The 20,589-nt window shown below is 40.0% G+C and overlaps 3 protein-coding genes across 3 annotated transcripts; 1 reads left to right on the top strand and 2 right to left on the bottom strand.

The window, feature by feature from the left end:
* Nucleotides 1–2,646: 2,646 nt before the first annotated feature.
* LOC121055514 (RING-H2 finger protein ATL5-like) lies at nt 2,647–3,615 on the bottom strand. The gene has a single exon (XM_040528037.1). It carries the CDS (start codon nt 3,613–3,615, stop codon nt 2,929–2,931), a length of 687 nt encoding a protein of 228 aa, XP_040383971.1. The 3' UTR covers nt 2,647–2,928.
* Nucleotides 3,616–8,644: 5,029 nt separating this feature from the next.
* On the bottom strand, nt 8,645–13,373 carry LOC102700091 (carotene epsilon-monooxygenase, chloroplastic). The gene is made up of 11 exons (XM_006661964.3): nt 12,746–13,373; nt 11,496–11,792; nt 11,180–11,377; nt 10,736–10,837; nt 10,482–10,622; nt 10,303–10,410; nt 9,885–9,967; nt 9,594–9,756; nt 9,083–9,141; nt 8,880–8,941; nt 8,645–8,803 (listed from the first exon to the last, which is right to left on the bottom strand). The coding sequence occupies exons 1-10, from the start codon at nt 13,277–13,279 to the stop codon at nt 8,929–8,931; spliced, it is 1,698 nt and encodes a 565-aa protein (XP_006662027.1). The 5' UTR covers nt 13,280–13,373; the 3' UTR covers nt 8,645–8,803; nt 8,880–8,928.
* Nucleotides 13,374–18,762: 5,389 nt separating this feature from the next.
* On the top strand, nt 18,763–19,825 carry LOC102710245 (cyclin-dependent protein kinase inhibitor SMR1-like). Its single transcript, XM_006662509.2, has one exon. It carries the CDS (start codon nt 19,010–19,012, stop codon nt 19,397–19,399), a length of 390 nt encoding a protein of 129 aa, XP_006662572.2. The 5' UTR covers nt 18,763–19,009; the 3' UTR covers nt 19,400–19,825.
* Nucleotides 19,826–20,589: the final 764 nt, after the last annotated feature.

Here is a 20,589-nt window from a genome sequence, read left to right as displayed (position 1 = left end):
CTGGTCACTGTAAGTTAGAGTAAGATCATTGGTTCATATGACCACTGGAATCACCCTGCCCTTCATGTAGGTCCAACCTATGTCCTAATTGTTGATAGATAGGTCCTTTTTTTCTGAAATTTTTGTAAAAAGCAGGTAGTATATAGTTCACACTCTACACTTTGTAGGCTATTTTTCTTTTTTTCACGTATATTTACACTGGGTTATTTGTTCTAACAAGTTCTGGGATCTTGGCAAGGATACAGAGAGTGAACTCAAAGCTGCAAGTGTATAAATTTTATTGTAGTAGGCTTTAGCCTAAGGCGTTGTTTAAACGCAGCAGTTTTGCATGAATATAGAATATTAATTTTACATACAATATATAATTCCTGCAAGAATTTTATCATTTGGTAGTTTTAGACAAAGCAATTCAATCATTTTATGGCCCAAATTATGTTTTTTTTTAAAAAAATCATTATCATTTGTTATGTCCAACAACGACAGTTGTGGATGGATGTCGCCAGGTTGGAAACATCATGTTCTGCACAAGGAATCGAATACTCTGTATTTGCCTGGAGGCCGTGGACTGAATGTCACCTAGTTTGCTTGCAGAAAATATCGACCGTGCAAGGAGAAAAGGAATGTCTTTTGTTTTATTTTTCTGGTGTATGCTAGAAGTATTTCTCAATTTTGTCAGTGATGAACTGATGACCGTGACGGCGACCGTTGTCGCCTGGCCCTATTTGGCCTTGTGCATTTCTGCTGCTGTCAAGCGGCTGACCACAATTCTACCTGCACCGGTGACGCCTGATCAGTTTGATGCACAGATGACGTACGCCGTTCATATTTTGATAGATGACTTGTTAATTTTTTTATATGTGTTTGACAATTTGTCTAACTAAAAACTTTTGTGCAAATATACGAAAAATGTAATTTATAATTAAAATACATTTATAAATCCAATCACAATAAAATAAAAGATAATTATGTAAATTTTCTAATAAGATGAATGATCAAAATTAAATAACAAATTAACAAGGCCATCTATTAAAATGCAGAGGGGTATAATTTTTCATCCATGCAAATATGCAATAATGAATATGAGTTTGGTGGGTTCAATTTTGGAAGTTTGCATAAATTTCGATGCGCATTTGATAACATTAGGGGTGTATGGGCCCTGAATGTACATGGGTGGGGTGATGGATCTTTGGACTCCTTTTGCACATGAACAGCAACCTGACAAGGTAGGGTAACTGTGGTTTGTTGGAGGGTCGTGTCATCGTGCCTAGTACAAAACAACGCTGCTGTGTGGCCTGCATCCACGCTTTCGCTACGGCGCTAACCTCCAGCCTCTCCAGGCTGTAGGCAGGCTCATTTCAATACTTTTCTTCTCAGTAGTTCAGGCTGTTGTTCTGTACACCTTACCAGTTTTCAGCTGTCAAGTTTCATTAGCTCAAGGGAGCCATGCCAATTGAGTTGAGACAGGCTGACAATACGTAAAAAAATGAAATAAGAGAACAAAAAGTAACTCTGAAGTTAAGTTTTAAAATTTAAATTTTAGCTACGGCTAATAAGCAAACAAACAGAAGAGAGGACCTTGAGACTCTGCATACTGCTACATGTAGTAGCTTTTGCTTCAGCAATGTTGAACTGAAATAATTGTGCTTCTGGCATTGATCTTGCAACTTGCTAGGCTTGACCTTCGGCATTAAACGGCTACAAAATCCATATATATATATATATATATATATATATATATATATATATATATATTTGAGTGAGAAAGGAAATGCAACGGCCACCCAAATGACTAAGGAGGTGTTTGGATCCCCTAGGACTTTTTTTAAGTACCTGTCACATCGAATGTTTAGACACTAGTTAGAAGTATTAAATATAGACTATTAATAAAACCCACCCTATACTCTGGACTATTTCGCGAGACGAATCTATTGAGCCTAATTAGTCCATGTGAATATGATGCTATAGTAAACATTTACTAATCGTGGATTAATTAGGCTTAAAAAATTTATCTAATGAAATAGCCTTTATTTATGTAATCAGTTTTATCATCAGTCTATATTTAATACTCCTAATTAACGTCAAAATATTCGATATGATAAGAGCCTAAAAAAATCCTTGAATTCAAACAGCCACCGAAAACGAAATAAGATTGCTTAAATTGGGTTTGCTTCATTGGACCTGTCAATGTCCATCATATTGAATCTTTTGCAAATGACAAATTGGCACATCCTATAACTGGACTTGTGATGTGATGGAAAATGTAGTAATATAATCAATAACCTAACACCTATCCAATTAGCTTAACAATTTGGATTATATTATAATCTGGAGGGGCAGGTGGGGAAGAAGGCAATGATTCTTGCTTCCTTTTGCCACCACAGGAGGAGACTTCTTTCTCAATTTCTGGCTTGCTGTCTCTAACTGTTGAATTGTGTCATATATATAGGCAAATCCTAATGATGATGTGCTTGGGAATAATACTTAGCTGGACCTATAATTTCTCCAGCTAAAGTGGTGGTTGATTATATTCCCCCAGCCTGATTACAACCAAAATTTTAATTTGTTCCCTTTTTCTGATGCTCCCATGTAAATTAATTTGCTCTTAACCTACCACACTTGAATTAGCAACGTGCAAGGCATGTTTTAGAGAATTGAAATAACAAGAATGCCTAACTTAGTTGCAACCATTTCTGGAACAAAAGAGCCAAGTTATCTTTGCTCCAGGACTTGGACTATAAACATTTGGGTATATTTCAAAATGAATTTACACAAAAACAGTACAAATTTTGCTGCAGAGAGCATGCAATTTTTAATCCCTTGTATCTCTCTAATGTTAGTGTTTCACACCAAAGCTACAAACCAAACTCACCTAGTGAAAAGTTAGCTGCACCTGCACAACCCAGGCACGTATACGTCATCATCACGTCATCACCCCCCGTCTCCCCCGCCACCGCTCGCCGGCGCGCGCCGCGCGGCCGCAGCACCAGCCTCCTCCTCCTCCTCCCTCTGTTGGAGCCTTATCGCTCCGATCATCGCGACGACGCGCCCCAGGACGATATCCTGATCATCGCCGTCGTCGTCGTCGACCAGCACCGCCGTGTCCCTGGCGCGGTCGGCGTAGTAGCACACCACGGCGCACCGGCAGACCGGGCAGGAGTTCCGCACGGCGAGCCACTGGTCGATGCAGGGGCCGTGGAAGACGTGGCCGCACACCGGCACGACCTTGACGCCGTCGTCGTCGGCGAAGGCCTCGAGGCAGACGGGGCAGTCCTCGACGCGCTGCCCCTTCTTGGCGCCAGCCGCGGCGGCGGCGGAGTAGGGGAGGACGGGCAGCGCGTCGACGCCGGCGGGAGGGCGGAGGAGGAGGACGCTCGGGACGCGCTCCCGGACCCCGCGCATGACGCGCCTGCGCGCGTCGGCGATGGCGCGCTGCCTGGCGCAGCGGCAGTAGGTGCAGAGCAGGATGAAGCAGAGCAAGATGGAGACGAACACCACGGCGGTGGCCGCGCTCGACGAGAGGTTGAACTGGGACCGGCCGCCGGACGCCGTCCCGACCGCCGGCGTGGCCGCCGGCGAGTCGCCCGTGGCCAGGCGCCTCGCGTGCGCCGCGGCCATGCTCCGGGGCTCCGGCCTGTGCGCGCGGCGCGGCGCGGCGCGCTCTGCGGCTACTTGCGGGCGTTTGGAGGCGACGTGAGTTCTATCCAGGTATAGCCCTGTAGGTGGCATCTGTGCACCGAAAAAGTTACTTCCAAAATATAATCAAATTATAGGGTGTTTAGCTTAGACTATGAAAATGTCAAAAGATTCTTCTAGTCAATTCAATGATTAACTTTTAAATTTTGAATTGATTATATTTTTCTTTAAATATTTGATTAGCTCTGGTATCATTGGAATAATTAAAAATTATGGAAATCAGTATATAAATAATTATATTGTCGTGGAAAACTTAAATCATAGAAATACATACATGAGTATTTCGGCTGGTGTCTTGGTAACCTGGCAAATTAAGCCCCATCTTCTGGCTTTTTTGAATCATAAGCGAAATCGCTTATTGACTATTAAAAATAATTTATTTATAGAATTTATATATACATGTTTTAAGCAATCTAAAAGCAAATATTAAAAAACAAACTACATAAAAATCCTGAAGTTAACTCCATATTTAAATATTAATATTTTAATTTTTAGCTTATAAGCTAAGCATATGCGAGAAGATGGAACCAAATTTCCTCAAAAAGAACATGACAGACTGAATTTCCTCAAGAAAAAGGTCAAAATTAAGCAAAATTCCAATTGATGTCATTTGTTTCAAAAAATATATTATTTTCATGTCTTGGCAAAAAAAAAAGTAGTCTTTCGTGTCCGAAACAAGTCAATATTTTATGTTTCGCTGATAGTATTAATGTAGTTTTCGTTGCTCGATTCACCATTGCTCCCTTAACTATTAAGATTATCTACGTTTTACCTTTTTTTCAAACCCATAGTACGTATACATATTGATTAAAACACAACAATTTAGACTTACCCAATTTAAAAAATATTAAAGATCAAGCATCTACTGTTTATTTTAAAAATATTAGCATTTATAATTACAAATATCAGATATTCCTCTGACAAGATATGTAGCCAAAAATAAAGGCAAATGCAGCACCGAGCTAATATAGCCCCTCCCATGGCCAAAACCTGCATTCGCCGCAATGAATAACAAACCGGCAAAGTGACTTGTTACTCATCAAAGTTATGTTTAGAGATATTTAGATTCGAAGAAGCTACTGCTTAGTAGCCAGCTTCTGAGAATCTGAAAACGCTTAAAAACCCAGCTTACTCAGTTTCTGGATTCTTAGTTTATTTTCCAAAATCTATAACTACAGATTCTCAGAAGCTATGAATCATTTAGGATAGAAGCAATTTTGGAAAAAGCTAAAAGCTACGGTGATGAAAACAGGGAATTGTAGATACTGGCACACCGTTTTAAGTGAAACACCTTTTCAAAGCAACTGTGTTTAAACAAGTGAAATGACTTGCATGAAGTTTATGTTAGACAATTGGAGTGTGATATGACTTGCTTGAAGTTTATGTTACTAGCTGGCCATAAGTCAATTGATGTGTAAGTTCAACGTAGGATACTACTGTAGCAGAGTAGACCAGTACAAAACAATACTATGAAACACGTGCATTTTTTTTTCTTCCCAAACATTGCAAATCTTTCTATCAATGTCGATGAGTTTGAAATTATTTGTAAATTCAATCTGTTGGAAGACAGGTATACCATAAACTTAGCGATAATTGAATATAGCTTCTGGTAAGGCTACGATTTTGCATTAGGAAAGAATGATGTCCAATCATTGGTTTGTATTGCTATGCCAGTTCACCTTTGGTATGTTAACTTGCGTTGATTTGAAATAAGATTGAGATCTCTTTCAAAATCATGGCTTAGTTATCCGCCCCATCTTTTTACTTGTGTTTATATTTATAAGTCAAAATTAAATTTCTAACCTTAAATTTAAAGATAGTTTTGAAATATTAAATTAAATTTAAAGACAATTTTGGAGTATTAAATTAAATGTAAAGACAATTTTGAAGTATTATAAATTAAATTTTTAACCTTATAAAAGAATGATGTCCAATCATTGGTTTGTATTGTTATGCCAGTTCACCTTTGTTATGTTAACTTGCGTTGATTTGAAATAAGATTGAGATCTCTTTCAAAAGCGTGGCTCAGTTATCCGCCCCATTTCACTTGTGCTTATACCTTAAGTTTAAAGATTAATGTGGGGGTATTTTTAACAAGTTTACTTTCTACCCTTAGATTTTAGATCGCCAAGAATATGTATATAATTTTTAATATAAATTATTTTTATTTATAAATATGTTATTTGATTTTTTTCATGCAAAAGAAAAACAATCACCCAATCACCTCTCAATCCAAAAATTAACATTTAATTACTGCTGCAAGAAAAACTAACATTTGATTAATTAGCTTAAGTCACGATCTCGGTGGGCCCAAACAATGGTGAAGGCAGTGGATGATGATCACACTGGCCCAGGGTCGCACTGTCAACACCCAACAGCGGCGTGCCTTGTCCACGTCTGCAATTGGAAAGAAAATAGAAACATGCAAACATCGTCATAACTAAGTTATATTCTTTTCCTAAAAGATGAACTTTAGATAGCTAATTGAAGACCTATAATAGGAAATGAAAGTGGCTAATTTTTTAATTGAATAAGAAGCCGTTTTAACTCAGTGGTAGAGTAGTTAGAAGAAAAGAAAAAGAAAAGAAAAAAAAAAGAGAGAGAGGTGGCAACACTAGCGCACGGATCAACTTCCATGTCAGGTTTCTGAATTTTGCTGGAGAAAGGAGACTTTACACGGATGCACGCACAGTAGTTCTTTTACATAATGGGTTAATTGGAGTGATAACTTTTGGCCTCAACACATCACACTGCCACAAAAGGCGCCATAATCCCTCTTTCGAGCCGGTTTAGCCCTCAGCCTTTCTTTCTCCACATCAGGAATGTATCCGTATATTACGATTGACGTATATTATTGATAATGGACCGCATAAGTACTCATGCCCACGGAAAAAATAAACCTTTATCTCAAAGAAACCACTTAATCTTTTTTATGGTTTTCTAGAAGCGGTTGTTTTTGTGTGTTGTTGGGTGAGGAATACACTTGGTTTTTTCGTGACGTGGGATGGAACAGACGGCAGACAACTCCATTTTTAGATGGTAGAGATAATATTGTTGGTTTTTCATTGGTTTCTACACATGTGATTTCTCGACAGTTAAACAGTATATTTTTTGGCAAAAATTTCTTCACAAAAGTTTGTTATCTCATCTCTGTAAAGTAGATTCTACGTGCAGCTAAAACTGAACCCGTTCATGTATGGGCGATTGTTTGGCTTTTTTAGGAAAAAATTCAAGTGACGTATTGGAAAATAAAAAATAATTTATGAACAAAACTTTTATATAAATATTCGTAGTAATCTAAAAGTCAAGGTTGAAAAATAAACTACGATGGAAAGCCTCAAAATTTATTCTAAATTTAATATTGAAAAATTAAATTTTGGCTTATAAACATACGCATGAGTGAAAAGATGGAGGTGGTAGTAAAACAGGTGTCGTCGAAAAAAAGTTCTCTTGTAATGTTGTTAACTCAACAAAGTTTATCTAAATGTGCACCGTTAACTCAAACAAAGTTTATGTTAACATCTTGTTTAATTTACTCAATCTGGTGCCTTGAAGTGGAGTTCTATTAGGCATTCAACAATTGATACCTTTAAGACATTTTTCTCTTGACTGTTTTAATTGACCACGAATGTACTTTGTGCCTGATGATGATCATCGCGAACTGACATGTCGTTGTCGCTGGCAGATCCCGTATTATGCTATGCATCGAGTGGAACTGTGGAAGTATGGAATCTAGACGATAGAAGAGCATTCAAGTGCTAAGTTTTGATACTACACACTAGCTAAATACTTTTACTGTACGAAAATATAAATTATACGTGTGTTAGTATATTTAGAACAACTTATATTTTAGAGATGACAAATAGAACCAATAGATTATTTTATAATATTTTATATAGACAAGACAAGATTTTAATAGAGATGGTGGACTGAATTTTTGCATTCTAGCTTTTTTTTAATAAAAAATTACAAATAGACCTTCCAAAGATATTCTAGGAATAGACCCCTACCCTAACGATAGCGCCATGTATCGAGCCACGAAAGTTGCATAGCTCGGCACCTAGGTGGTGTCGACTATTCTCCCTCCTGCCTACGTAGCGCTGACGTGGCTGGGGAAGTTGAACGGTGCCATGCCCTGTGGCGCTGACCGTGGCAGTAGAGCCGGCCATCACTTTCCTGTTGCATTATGTGTAGAGATGACAATTGCTATTATCAACTGTAAGGTGGTCATAAGAGAGGACGTTGTCAGGGGAATGTATGGGATAAATAACAAGCCGAAGAGAAGAGAAGAGAAGGGGTAACATGATTTATTATTTTAGTACTTCATGCATTTAGCTTCGCGTTGCATCTTTTATGACTTAACATTTTCAAAATATACGTAACGTAAGATTGGTTCCATCATTTGTTTACCGCGTGCATTGCTCGTATTCAAGACTTCAACCAGGTAGCCCCTGGCCCTGGCTGTATCAGGTAAAATCAGGTTTTTTTTTTGTTATTTTTTTTAACGAACATCAGGGATTGTACTTGTACAAGCAATTATGCCGTGTTCGGCCCGTAAAAAGCCCACTTGGTCGAACAGAACGCCCAATACAGACCCGATAGTGCCCCTTTAACAGCCCGTTTAACGAACATCAGGCCCAAGCTAGGCTTGCTTACGGCTCATTTCACGGACGCTAGGGCCCATGGCCTATTAACGTCGCTCCGTTAGGACCAACAATGGGCCAGACGTTAGCAGTTAGCTTTCACCTGGCCCATGGCCTATTAAGTTTGTACATGGGTTCGTTTGTTGGCCTAATTTGACTTATTCTACAAACATATAGACCGTGCCACATTATGTACAGCACACCAGTATCTGTCTCAAGCAGCCAAAATTGCGTATACAGAATAAACTCGAGCTTTCTGTCGCCTATTTGTGAAATTTACTCTCTTGGCGAAGCTGTTTACGCAATGGGCCTATAAATACCTGCTTCCTACGCTACAGAACGGTCGTTGCTGACCAGATTCTCTGGCATATGTAAACACAACGCATAGCGAATTATCGATAGGCAATAAACGAAATATATGCACGCTTTCGAGCTTCCTCGCAACCTGTACGCCCATATTTACGAACCTGTGCACAAAAAGGGAGATATTCAGACAGCTAAACTAGACGGGCAATAAATTCAAACGTGTAGATTACATCTCACATGTATCGATGTATCTCTTTTGCGTTTCTGCTTTGAAGCTATTTTCCGTTCATCTGGACTCACTGAAATAAGAAAAACAATAGTGTCGAACTATTCAGAGTGTATATAATGACTAACTACTCAGCTTTGTGATTGAAACGGATTAGCTGGTTGCTGGTACAAAGATGAATTGATGATATTAAAGAACATTCATGATGCTATACCTGAGTGCCAAATCAGGTTCCCGCTCAACTTTGCGCAGACCTACATTCATGTACAGGCCCTGCGAATAATATTTTAGTGTATTTTTCAGATCTGAACAAGAGGAAAGGATTGAGTTTTGCTGTCTAAATAAAACAAGCATTTATCCATTCGGGTACCCAGAAGTTGGCAAGATGACAACAAAAGTCAGGCTCAAATGACCCATACTTTATAAGTGGCTTCAGAACTAATAACAGCGACTATAAGCTATAGCTCCAATATGCAACCTGAACAGACTTGCCAACTTTTCTCGATTAGTGGTATATAGTGAAACGTGTATGAAAAATTGACTAGTTCTAAATTCAAAAGCTGGTCTAGGTAGATCCATGAACTCAGATCAACTGCATTTTACAATTGTGACGATAATTACCTATTCTAGCATGTTTCCTAGTAGATAAGTGGTTTAGTATTTGTTATATTTCAACATTTAATGCCATATGCAAGCAATTATGAACATGACACTGGAATACGTACATTGGTGGTGTGAATTGTGGCCCCAGTAGTCATGTTGATTTTTTGATCTGGCACAAGCTCAATGTCAATCTTCTGCAACACAATAGCAAGTGCCACGATTGCTTCCAAAAGAGCAAACTGATCTCCAACACATTTCCGAGGACCTCCACTGAATGGGATAAATCTGGAAAAGATGTGACGGGAAGGCAGCGTAGTTTAACTATATATATTTCCAGATGATTTGAAATCAATTAGATAATAACTGGACGTTGTAGAACAGGTTACAAAAATATCTCAAGATTGTAAAATGACCTGTATTCAGTGTTTGTCTCATTTGGAACTGGTCCCTCTAAATCAAATCTCTCAGGAATAAATTCATCAGCTCTGTCCCATACCTTTATATAAGGAACAAACAATCAGTTGAAACAATATAATGCTATGCTCGTTCAGGCTTTGCTAAGAGGATGGCTATCATAAAAGATAGCACAACGACTGCTTATTCACAGTGAAATGAATTTCACTACTGATCACACCATTTTAACTAGTGAGCAATAGACCAATAGTAAGTATAGCTCTGCAAATAACCCTACAATGTCCAGCTAAAGAAAATCTATATTTCACAAATATGCTGGACAAAGACATGGTAGAGTATATGACTAAAAAGTTGACCTAAAAAGTGTAAAAAATATTAATCAATAATTGATATGATCTATTCAGATGGAAAATGTACCTCAGGCGACCTGTGTATATTGTACACTGAAATCATAATATCTTGACCAGCCTTGATTTTATAGTTTCCCGGAAGCACATCATCAACTATTGCACGCCGTAACAACACCTGTTAACAAGAAGTCCTTGAGTAACCCAAACTAACTCTGAAGTTGGTTGACTGAAGCACAAGGAATGTACAGGTGGGTGTGGATAAAGCCGCATAGACTCATTTATACAGCGCATCAAGTACTTCAGCTCTTTTACATCTTCAAATCTGGGGAGTCTACCTTGTAGAACACGATCAACCTCATCTTGAGCTCTCCTCAGCGCTGCTGGATCCTTCAGTAGTGTAATAGTACTGAGCAGTCAACATATAGTAAAGGGATAGCTTAAGTAATGTGTTATTTGTAAATTTAGTCGTTAAATCATTAGTGCAAGCAATAAGGGAGTACCTTACTGAGAAGATAAATAGTCCATGTGAGTACAGAGCCTGTTGTTTCATGACCAGCAACCAACATTGAGAGTAGATCATCACGTAACTGCACACTGGTTACCTGGACCAATATTTAAAAAAAAAACATGTTAGGTGAAGTCAGTAAAACAAGTGGTAAGCAAGATGCAAGCATGTGAGATGGTGAAAACAGAATTAGCAAATGCATCATTAGTTAGAAACAAAAGCATATACAGCTTATCTTGTGGATTCAGTGAAAATAGTACCCCCAGAAACAAAGGAATTACTTTGCATGGAAGATGTCATATAAGTTTCAAAAAACAATAAATACATGTCACAGATTTATATGAAATAAGGGAGTAGCCTCCTACAAGCAAAAATTTCTATTGGAAACTACAAATGCTAGTTATAAAGCAACATCGAGGCTTTAGATTAGTAAAAGTACCTCTTCGCGGCTAGCAAGTAGGAAACGCAGGATGCTAGGATCTGCCTCATTTACATATTCCTCACCCTCAATCTGTTCGTTTTCAGCATCTACAATCTTCTTGCACTTAGTAATCAGCTCCTCAACTGTATTCCTTATGATGTTAACTGCCTTCTCTGCTTTTATTTGTCTAGGAACGATCTTGCACAGCAAATCAATCTATCAACAATAAACAAGGGCTACATTAGTCACCAATTTTGACTTACTGCAATACAAATAGGCCAACAATAACAAAATCCAAAAGAAAAGGAAGTTTAACATGACAAACAGAACCTACTTTCCAGTATGGTAAAAGATCTGTAGAACGAGCCTCTGCTTCCTTAAGTGCAGTGTAAACAGCATCAATAACAGGACTATCTGATGTGAGGGAATCAAAATTGTAATTGAACAAGGACAAACCAATCACATCCAAAGTCATTTGAGAAAACCTCGCTTCCATATTCACAGGTTTTCCACTTAAAGCAGATGTCTCAAGCTTCTCCACTAATCTCTCAGCACATTTACAAAAAACTCTGTCAACCATCACTGAGAGAAATCTTTTGTGTAGAGATGGTACGACCGATCGACGTCTCACCTGAACAGATGCCAAAACAAGCTAGCGTAAGTCAACCAAGAGATTAACAACTAGTCAATAGAGCATTAAAAAAAGGCAAGAGGCTTGTAAGAAAACATCACCATGTAAATTAGATACATGAAGCTTTCACCTTTCATAACCCACAACCATCATTCAGTTTTCATAATTCTTAAGTAGTTAATTTGTTATACTAGTTCCAGATACAAGATGAAATACTACTCTAATACGGAATCGAGATCCTCCCGTCCACAAGAGCACATATGTTCTGTTAACTCCTAGGGTGAAACTACATAACAAGAAGTATACTATTGTAATAGGAATACTAAATACTAAAGCATTGCACAATATCTAATCACATCGCAAGTTGTGCTACCCAAATCAAAATGCAGGAAAGAAACCTTCAACACACAAAATAAAACTAAGTGGTTAGTTTGAACACATCATACAATCATTAAAAAGAACTAGTAGGTGATAACTTCACCAAACTACAGAAAATTCACCCATAGAAAAATTTCCGACCTTCACCAAACTACAGAAAATTCACCCATAGAAAAATTTCCGACACTTGTAAAGACGAGGAAATATCAAGTAGAAAGTAAAGTAGTGTTTATTTCCAAAACTCTATAAAACCATGCTATGCTATAATCACCAACATATCAAAAAGGACCACGGAGCAATGAGTAGTGATGAAATCCTAAGTCTAAATAACTGCTTAATACATGATTGGAATATTGAATGGCCTATATCCTTGGGTAAACTCTAGAGCACAAACGCAAAAAGTACAGCCTTAATTCAAACACATAATTCAATAGATATTTGGGTTTAAGAAAATCCTGAAACGGATTAAGTGAATCCTGAACGTTTCATCCAACAATAGAATAACCACATTGCCATCCACTCATAAGTCATGTACAACACAAGCCTGAACTGAGAGAGAAAGGGAGAGAGCTCACCGTCCAGAGAGCGCCCTCAGCGGTGGCGAACCCGGAGCCGAAGAGGAACTCGGACACCTCGGCGACGAGCCCCTTCTCGTACCGCGAGCCGTACCCACGCAGCACGTGCCTTGCGACGGCGGGGTCGCTGACGATGACGAAATCGCGCGACCCCGCGGCGAGGCGGTAGACGGGGCCTTCCTCGCGGAACCACTTGAAGAGAGGGAGGAAGAGCGCTCCCCCGAGGAGGTCCCGCACGTCGTCGAGCTTGGCGGACGCGATGGGGATCCCCGAGTCGTCCCCGCGGCCGAGGCGGGTGGCCACCGAGCGGGAGAGCGTCGTGAGCCAGTCAGGGCTCACCCACGGAGTGGTGGTGGTGGAATCATCTCCCCCGGCGCCTCCCCCATCTCCTCCACCGCCGCCGCGAGGGTTGCCGCTGCTCCTTGGCGGGGGAAAGCGGAGGCCGACGTGGCCGCGGCGGGGAGGCACCAAGACGAATGGCGGAGGAGGCAGGGACAGGAACGGCACGCACGGCGCGGAGGCCACGGTGGCCATCGCGGCGGCCGGCCGGGGCTAGGGTTTGGGGGGGAATTGGGGTTGCCGGAATGGGGAGAGAGAGGAGAGGAGACGGCTTGGGAGTTGGGAAGTTGTGCTGGGCGCGGGGAGAGGAAGGGGATGAGGTGGGGCCCACCTGTAAGTGAGGGGCAAGCAGCACGGCACAAAGCGCGTGTGCGGTTTGAATGCTGGGACCCACACAGGCGGACGGAAATGCGTGGGCCGTGTGGGCCGTTACATAGCACCGGAGCGAGCTACACTTGCCACTCGTTGCGTGTTGTATTCGTATTCCGTCCGGGTTTAGTTTGCGGAACGAAATCTTTTTAACTGCCGCGTCGGACGTTCGGTGGTTGAAAAGGGTTTTTTCATACAAGAATAAAAATTAAATTTTTATAGCTCGTTTGTAAACCGCGACACAAATTTTTGAGTCTAATTAATCCGTCGTCAGCCCATATGATTTACTGTAATATTTCTGGCTAATCATAGACTAATTAGTCTCAAAAAATTTATCTCATGATTTTTTCCCTAACTGTGCAATTAGTTGTTTTATGTATAATGTTTTATTTAAGTGTTAAAAATTTGATGTGATGTTTTTGAAAAAAAAAAGTTAACTAAACGGGCCATCGATAGCAATATACAAATACCCAATGCAAACCAAAAAAACAGAAAAGGCAACGTTCATTTTGAATATTTGAATGCAGTGTAGTAAAGTAGAGCAATCGTTAATTAAGTTCATTGCCTATTTGGTCAAAACTCAAACGATCCGTTAGCCACAGTTTATAAAAGAGAAAAAATATAAAAAAGTATTATTGATAAATGTCTAAGTCTAAAAAATATCATTGATGATTGCGAGTTCTACGAAATACTGGTGTATAAACGACTTTGTCTGAAAAATGACATCGTGTTAGGATTTTGTTCGTTTTTGCCATTTGATAAATTTATTTGTACGATAGCATTTTGTAAAACTCATACTCACCGATAGTATTTTTTAGAGTTAAGTGTTTGTCAATAATATTTGTTAGATTTTCTCTTTATAAAAATGTTTTGGCTCAAATATTCATCTTAGCTACAAGAGACAAGAAACTGAAAACAAGTTCGCATCCCCAATTCATGGACAAGAAACTGAAAACAAGGATTCTGAACCGGAAGCCCACCTAGTGATTAACCCATAATAGCAGGCTATAAGCATATTTTAAGAAGATAAGAGAGGAGAGAGAAAGGTAGCGGGCTACTAATTTATAGCCAGCAGTAGCACGGACTCCAAGACATATATACCTATAACAGGTGGGACTGAATATTAGTTAGGTAGTCTATGCTATTGTATGAATTGACTATTAAGTTGACTATAGACATTTTAGAGCCAACAGTTGGCTAGTGACATATTTACAAATAAAAAATAATTTATGAATAAAATTTATATACATGTGTTCTTAACCATTTAAAAACTAAGGTTAGAAAATAAACTATTATAAAAAAATCTTAAAACTAACTTTAAATTTGTGGTTGAAAATTTAAATTTTGAGCAAAAACAGAATTGAAAAAGATGGCATGTTTGAGACAATTGGAAGACAAAATGTTTCCTAATTTTTTCGACGGTTGTTTAACGGTATAAACAATAAAACTAACTAATATAAAATTAAAAATCAATTTTAGAAAGGTGAAATGATGTATTTCACATATAAAAACTTAGAAAAAATTCAGCACTTAGTAGTTCACAAAACGTGTTTGCAAAAGCAAAAAAAAAATACTACTACCTCCGTCCTGAAATAAAATGTTTTTCGTTTTTTCCGTGCCCAACGTTTGACCATTCGTCTTATTTAAAAATACTTAATAGCATTGTTTATATTATTAAATAACTATAAAAAATAAAAATATCATTTTCCCGTAAAGTACACAGTCATTGTAATATGTTATGTGTGATCTTTTTTAAGTTTCCTTTATAAATTTTCTAAATAAGAATAGCGGTCAACGATTGGATATGAAAATTTACGAATACAATTAATTAGGAAGGAAAGAGTATAACACAGCGACGAGCGATGACGCAGCCGCGAGATGAGCCGGGGGTGTAAATAGGTACGGTACCCGACACCAGGCCCGTCGGTATCCTAACTCCACAGAGCACACCACACGTGTGCTATTCTTCTTGTTAATTGGTTCAAACAACGAACGAATCCAGCCAGCGACCATTTTAATTAACAACCTCCGTCTCTCTCTCAATTTAGTTTTACCTTTACCGACCTCAGCTCACCTCACCTCACCCATTCGAGAGTCATGTTACTGTTCACGGATCCCCACATGGACACGGTGCATCTGGCCAAGCCAGTGAATATAAGGGGGTGTTTAGTTGTCAAAATCTTTTGGTAAAAACATCATATCGAACGTTTGACCGGATGTTGAAAGAAGTTTTCGGATACGAATGAAAAAACAAATTTCACGGCTAGCCTAGAAACCACGAGACGAATCTTTTGAGCCTAATTAATCCATCATTAGCATATATTGGTTACTGTAGCACTTATGTCTAATTATGAACTAATTAGACTCAAAAGATTCGTCTCAAGATTTCTTTCATAACTGTGCAATTAGTTTTTTGGTTCATCTATGTTTGCTTTATTTAGATGTCCAAAAATTTGATATGATGTTTTTAGAAAAAAAATTTAGAACTAAATAAGTACTGTGAACTGGTGTAGTATCTGGCTCAAACGATATGACCAACCCTCCAGGCCTCCAGGGTTAGACAAGGGTGAATAGAATAGGTGTGCTGGATAACCCGGATTCGCTGTACCGTGTACCGTGGTGAATTGGATCACCATGAGCTCAACCAAACCAATATATATATATATATATATATATATATATATATATATATATATATATATATATATATGGATTATCGTATCTTATTTCACATTGACCGTCAACCAACCACATCTTTAAATACATAGATGGATCACGTTTTATATATAGGTATAGATTTATTAACATCTTTCATGATATATATTCATATAAATTTATTAACATATATATTAATTCGTAGAAAGAATTGTTTAATATGAAACAGGTGTACTGTTAGAGCATCTCAATAATTCATCTATCACATCCTCCATCCCGAAAATAGAGAACAGAGAATATTATATATGAATGATCTGTTGAAGTACAAAGAGATATAAAGGATAAAACTGTTTTAGATGATCATCTAAATAAAAATATAGATGACTAAATTTAGATGAACTGTTGGATATGTTATGTAGCAGAACAGGTAGCCGGAGATAACACGGTGAAAAGACAACCAAGGAGCAGGCATGCTATAGCACCGCTAGTTGCTGTTAATTACTATCTCCGTCTCATAATAACTTTATTTTTCGTTTTTTCGTAGTCCAATGTTTGACCATTCGTCTTATTTAAAAAATTTATAAAAAATATTAAAAAAATTAGTCATACATAAAGTACTGTTCATGCTTTATCATCTAGTAAGAAAAAATTAATCATAAAAAAATTTTAAATAAAACAAATAATCAAAATATTGTATTAAAAAACTGAAAAATGATCTTCAAGACGGAGATAGTATTCAAAATACTTACCACCAGAATCTGTAGCAACGAGGATTAACTGCCTCTGCCTTGCACAGAAAAAAAAAAGAAAAGAAAAAGAGAGAAAGCAAGGGAATACAAGGCGTAGTAGGATTCTCTCGTCGATGCTGCTGGCTACCCACACACGTCGGCAGCGCGCGCCGCGGGGGAGACGACGACAGGACGGCGAGGCGGTGCGTGGGCATGGGCCCCCCTCTCCAGTCTCCTCCACCGTATACGCGCGCGCACGGGCGGCGTGGTGGGGGGAGCATCCGATGCGGGCCGGGGGAGGCAAGTACAGTGGGGCGGGCAGGAGGCGCCGCCCGCTCCGGAAGGAAAGAAATTCGCGGCGCGGCGGCTGCGGCGGTCGGGCGGATGGATGGATTGGAATCCCAGGCGTGGAAGTGGAGATTTTAATTCGCGCGGCCCCCGAGGCGGTATCCGATGATCTCCTCTTGTCGGCTGGCTACCATACCCACGTCAGTATACAATACAACAACTACTACTTGTGCCCACCCCAACCTTTCGCTTTATCACACACCGGTCCTTCGCTGTATCTGGACTGCCGGGGAGCCCAATCATTTAGTCATCTCATTAAATTAAATTTTATTATAGAGTGAAACTTATAACTCGAATATTTAACTGCAATAGATTTAGATTACTCGTGGATCGACACTGATCGAGTGTATAATACAATAAATGTCTATGACTTCTTTTCAGCTTATTCACTGCATTGCTGAAAACAATTATTTATACATGTTGCAAAATATTCTCAAAATAATTTCTTCTACTGCTTTGCTCGCTCGACTACTTTTAAGCTATTTGCTAGTTTACTTTTAAAAATATTTAATTTATCTGCTTAACAAATAGATATATATATAATATACAAAATTAATCCTCTCAATAATATAAATCAAACAGGGTCTTGTGCCCCCCTTTTACAAATTTAGGTAATGCTTTCTCCCAATAAAAATATATAGAGCTACCAATCATCGAAACATTTACAACTTAAATTGTTACTATTCAAATATTTTCAGGTAAGAAGGCATGTAAAAGGTGGTGAGCTATGCTATGCTATGCACTATTTTATTCATTTAACACTTTTCGTATTTCGTGACTATCTTCATACAAATTTTGTAGACCTTTTCTTTTACCATGTGCACCTTTAGCCTTGAAATAAAAGGCTTGCTACCCATCCTACAAGAAACTTGTAACAAAGTCAAAATAGACACAGGCCTTGCTAGCCTTTTCATACTGTGCACTCAAAACCATGCCTGTACCATGGAGGTTAAACATAGGATCCCACTAATTCTAGCGCTCTAAGGCCATTCTCAATGCAAGTTTTATGGACACGATTATCTAGAGTGACATATCATTAAAAAGTTTGAAACTAGGATAAACCATCTCTCTCAATGTATAGTTGCATCTATTGTTATTTTCTAGGTTATATGCAAGACAGAAGCTGTCTAGGTAATAGTGCATAGAAGGTTTCATCCCTATGAAACTCATTTCATCTCTCTCTTTATTAATACTTTGCCACATCATCAAAAATGTCTATATGGCATCCTATTTATTGCCCATAAAACTTTCACTGAGACTAGCCTAACAGCCCCCACTTTATTAAAATAACATAAGCAAGCTCTACAATTAGCAATCCTAAAAAAACAAAACAAAATTGAGCATAGATACTCCCATATATCCTCCAACATTAGACTAGGTCAAAATGCTCTACAACGGTTATGTGCTCGAGCCAGTTATTATCTCATCCACCAAATACACACACACATATACTACTAGCATACAAAAATACAAGGGGAAGGGTACAAGGACCTAAACGCAATAGCCAAGTCAATTAAACCCGGTTGGTACAAAAGGACACACCCGGCCAATACAAAAGTGCCACTACAAATGCAAAACGCAAATGCACGGCCCTTTCCCCCAAAAACCCCAGTGCATATCCCCAAACCCAAACCCAAACCGGCCGCCGCTGCATCACCACCACATCACCTACTCGATCAGCTCGAGCTATCTAGTGAAGTGAGCCACTGTCCCAAGAAAACCTAGTAGTGGCTGTAGCTAGCAAGAACTTGGTTGCTCGCTTCTTCGATCAATCGCCGTAGGACACACACACACTGTCTCGATCGATCTTTGTGTCTGTCTCTCTATGATGTCGGCGTCGCCGGAGTTCTACAAGCCGGCGCCGGTGTTCTCGCCGTGCAGCTCGCCGCTGCGGCTGCTGCAGCAGCACGGGGATGATCAGGTGGGGGCGTGGGGGGAGGAGGAGGAGTACAGCAGCAGCAACAGCTACAGCAGCTGCCGGACGCCGACGGGAGGGGAGAGCAACCTGAAGGCGCCCGGAACGTGCCCGCCGGCGCCGAGGAAGCCGCGGGCGCCCCCCGCGCCGTGCAGGAAGCGGCTGTTCGAGGTGGAGGTGTTCAGCCTCCGGCTCGAGGAGCTCGAGCGCCTCTTCTGGCGTCCGCCTCCGCCTCAGCCGCCGCCGCCGCAACAGCCGGCCCAGAAGCGCCGGAGGGTCGCCGCCAAGCTACGCAGCTAGCTGGCCGGCCGGCCTGTCATCGCCGGCGGCGCGCGGCGGAGCAGCAGCAGCAGCGCACGTGTGCGTGGATGGATGAATGCCAAGTGGTCTTGTTGGTATAGTAGCTTAGGGTAGGTTGGAGTTGGTAGTAGGATTTAGGCGTACTGGCGTTTTTACTGCTGTACTTGCACTACATACATTTCTACTCTACTCCTCTCCTCTCCATAGCTGGATATGTACCTGCCTTGAGCTCTCTCTAGCCTTTTAGTGTAGTGTGTACCATGTGTATCTACCAGTGCAGTGTATGTGATCGATGCGATATCAATCAATAGGCAGCTTCAAATCTGCTTCCATTGCATGCAGTTGCAGTAATGAGAAGCTGTATGCTGTATACTAGTATATCCATCAATGTATCAGACTCTATCACTCCTGCAACAAATACAAGCAGCTCAATCACATTTCCTCTTCTTTTTCTGCAATGCTACAACTAGATACTACTACTACTAGGAGCTTGTAGTAAGATTGATTTTTTTCAGTTTCAGGATGAGCTGCAGGCTGCATGCAGCCGGCAATGGGACTGCAGGGGGGTGCAGGTGGCCGGGGGAGGAATCATTCAGGAATGTGAGACGAGAGAAGAAGGGCCAAAAGCAGTGTGTGTGGCAGCAGCAGCAGGAGGAGGCAGAAGCCGCAATGATGCGTACGTATGCGTGTCGATCGCCGTGAGCCGTGGCCTTGTACCGGAAACTTTTTTCTGCAGGCTTTGGCACCCCCCGGCAACGCTGCAGCAGGAGGTACGAGAAGGAATAATTTTGGCCACCGGCGCCAATGGATGCGACGAGGACGTGTGGATGTGTGTGTCTTGGGGATCCGAGTTGCAACCAGCAGATGCTGCCGATACTAGCACGCATCAAGAAGCCAGAATGCGAATAAGGCCATTCCTAACCCAATGACTAGAATATTGTCCATAACATTAAATAAGTTAATCATATGATGAAAAATGACGTGGCAAGTAAATAAATGAGAAAAGTGAGTGAAACCGTGTTTTGCATGAGACATAGTTTCTACACAACATCCAAGATATCATGTAAGATAAGTAGCATTAAATTGAACTATGGAACAGTGATGTTTGTATTGAAAGAGTAATGTCTAATGGTGTTATAGATTAGGAATGCCCTCAGAAATGAGGTTATGCAAATGCAAATCCTAATGTT

This window comes from Oryza brachyantha, chromosome 10 (genome assembly GCF_000231095.2).
Source record: "Oryza brachyantha chromosome 10, ObraRS2, whole genome shotgun sequence".
NCBI classification, from domain to species: domain Eukaryota; kingdom Viridiplantae; phylum Streptophyta; class Magnoliopsida; order Poales; family Poaceae; genus Oryza; species Oryza brachyantha.
Note: the sequence above shows the minus strand (reverse complement) of the source record. Positions and strands in the feature narration are given on the sequence as shown.

Coding starts and splice junctions, on each gene's coding strand:
- LOC121055514 (XM_040528037.1), bottom strand. CDS start 3,615: ATGGCCGCGGCGCACGCGAGGCGCCTGGCCACGGGCGACTCGCCGGCG.
- LOC102700091 (XM_006661964.3), bottom strand. CDS start 13,279: ATGGCCACCGTGGCCTCCGCGCCGTGCGTGCCGTTCCTGTCCCTGCCT. Junction 10,623..10,735: donor CTATTTATCTTCTCAGTAAG/GTACTCCCTTAT, acceptor ACACTACTGAAG/GATCCAGCAGCGCTGAGGAG. Junction 9,757..9,884: donor GAGACAAACACTGAATACAG/GTCATTTTACAA, acceptor CATCTTTTCCAG/ATTTATCCCATTCAGTGGAG.
- LOC102710245 (XM_006662509.2), top strand. CDS start 19,010: ATGATGTCGGCGTCGCCGGAGTTCTACAAGCCGGCGCCGGTGTTCTCG.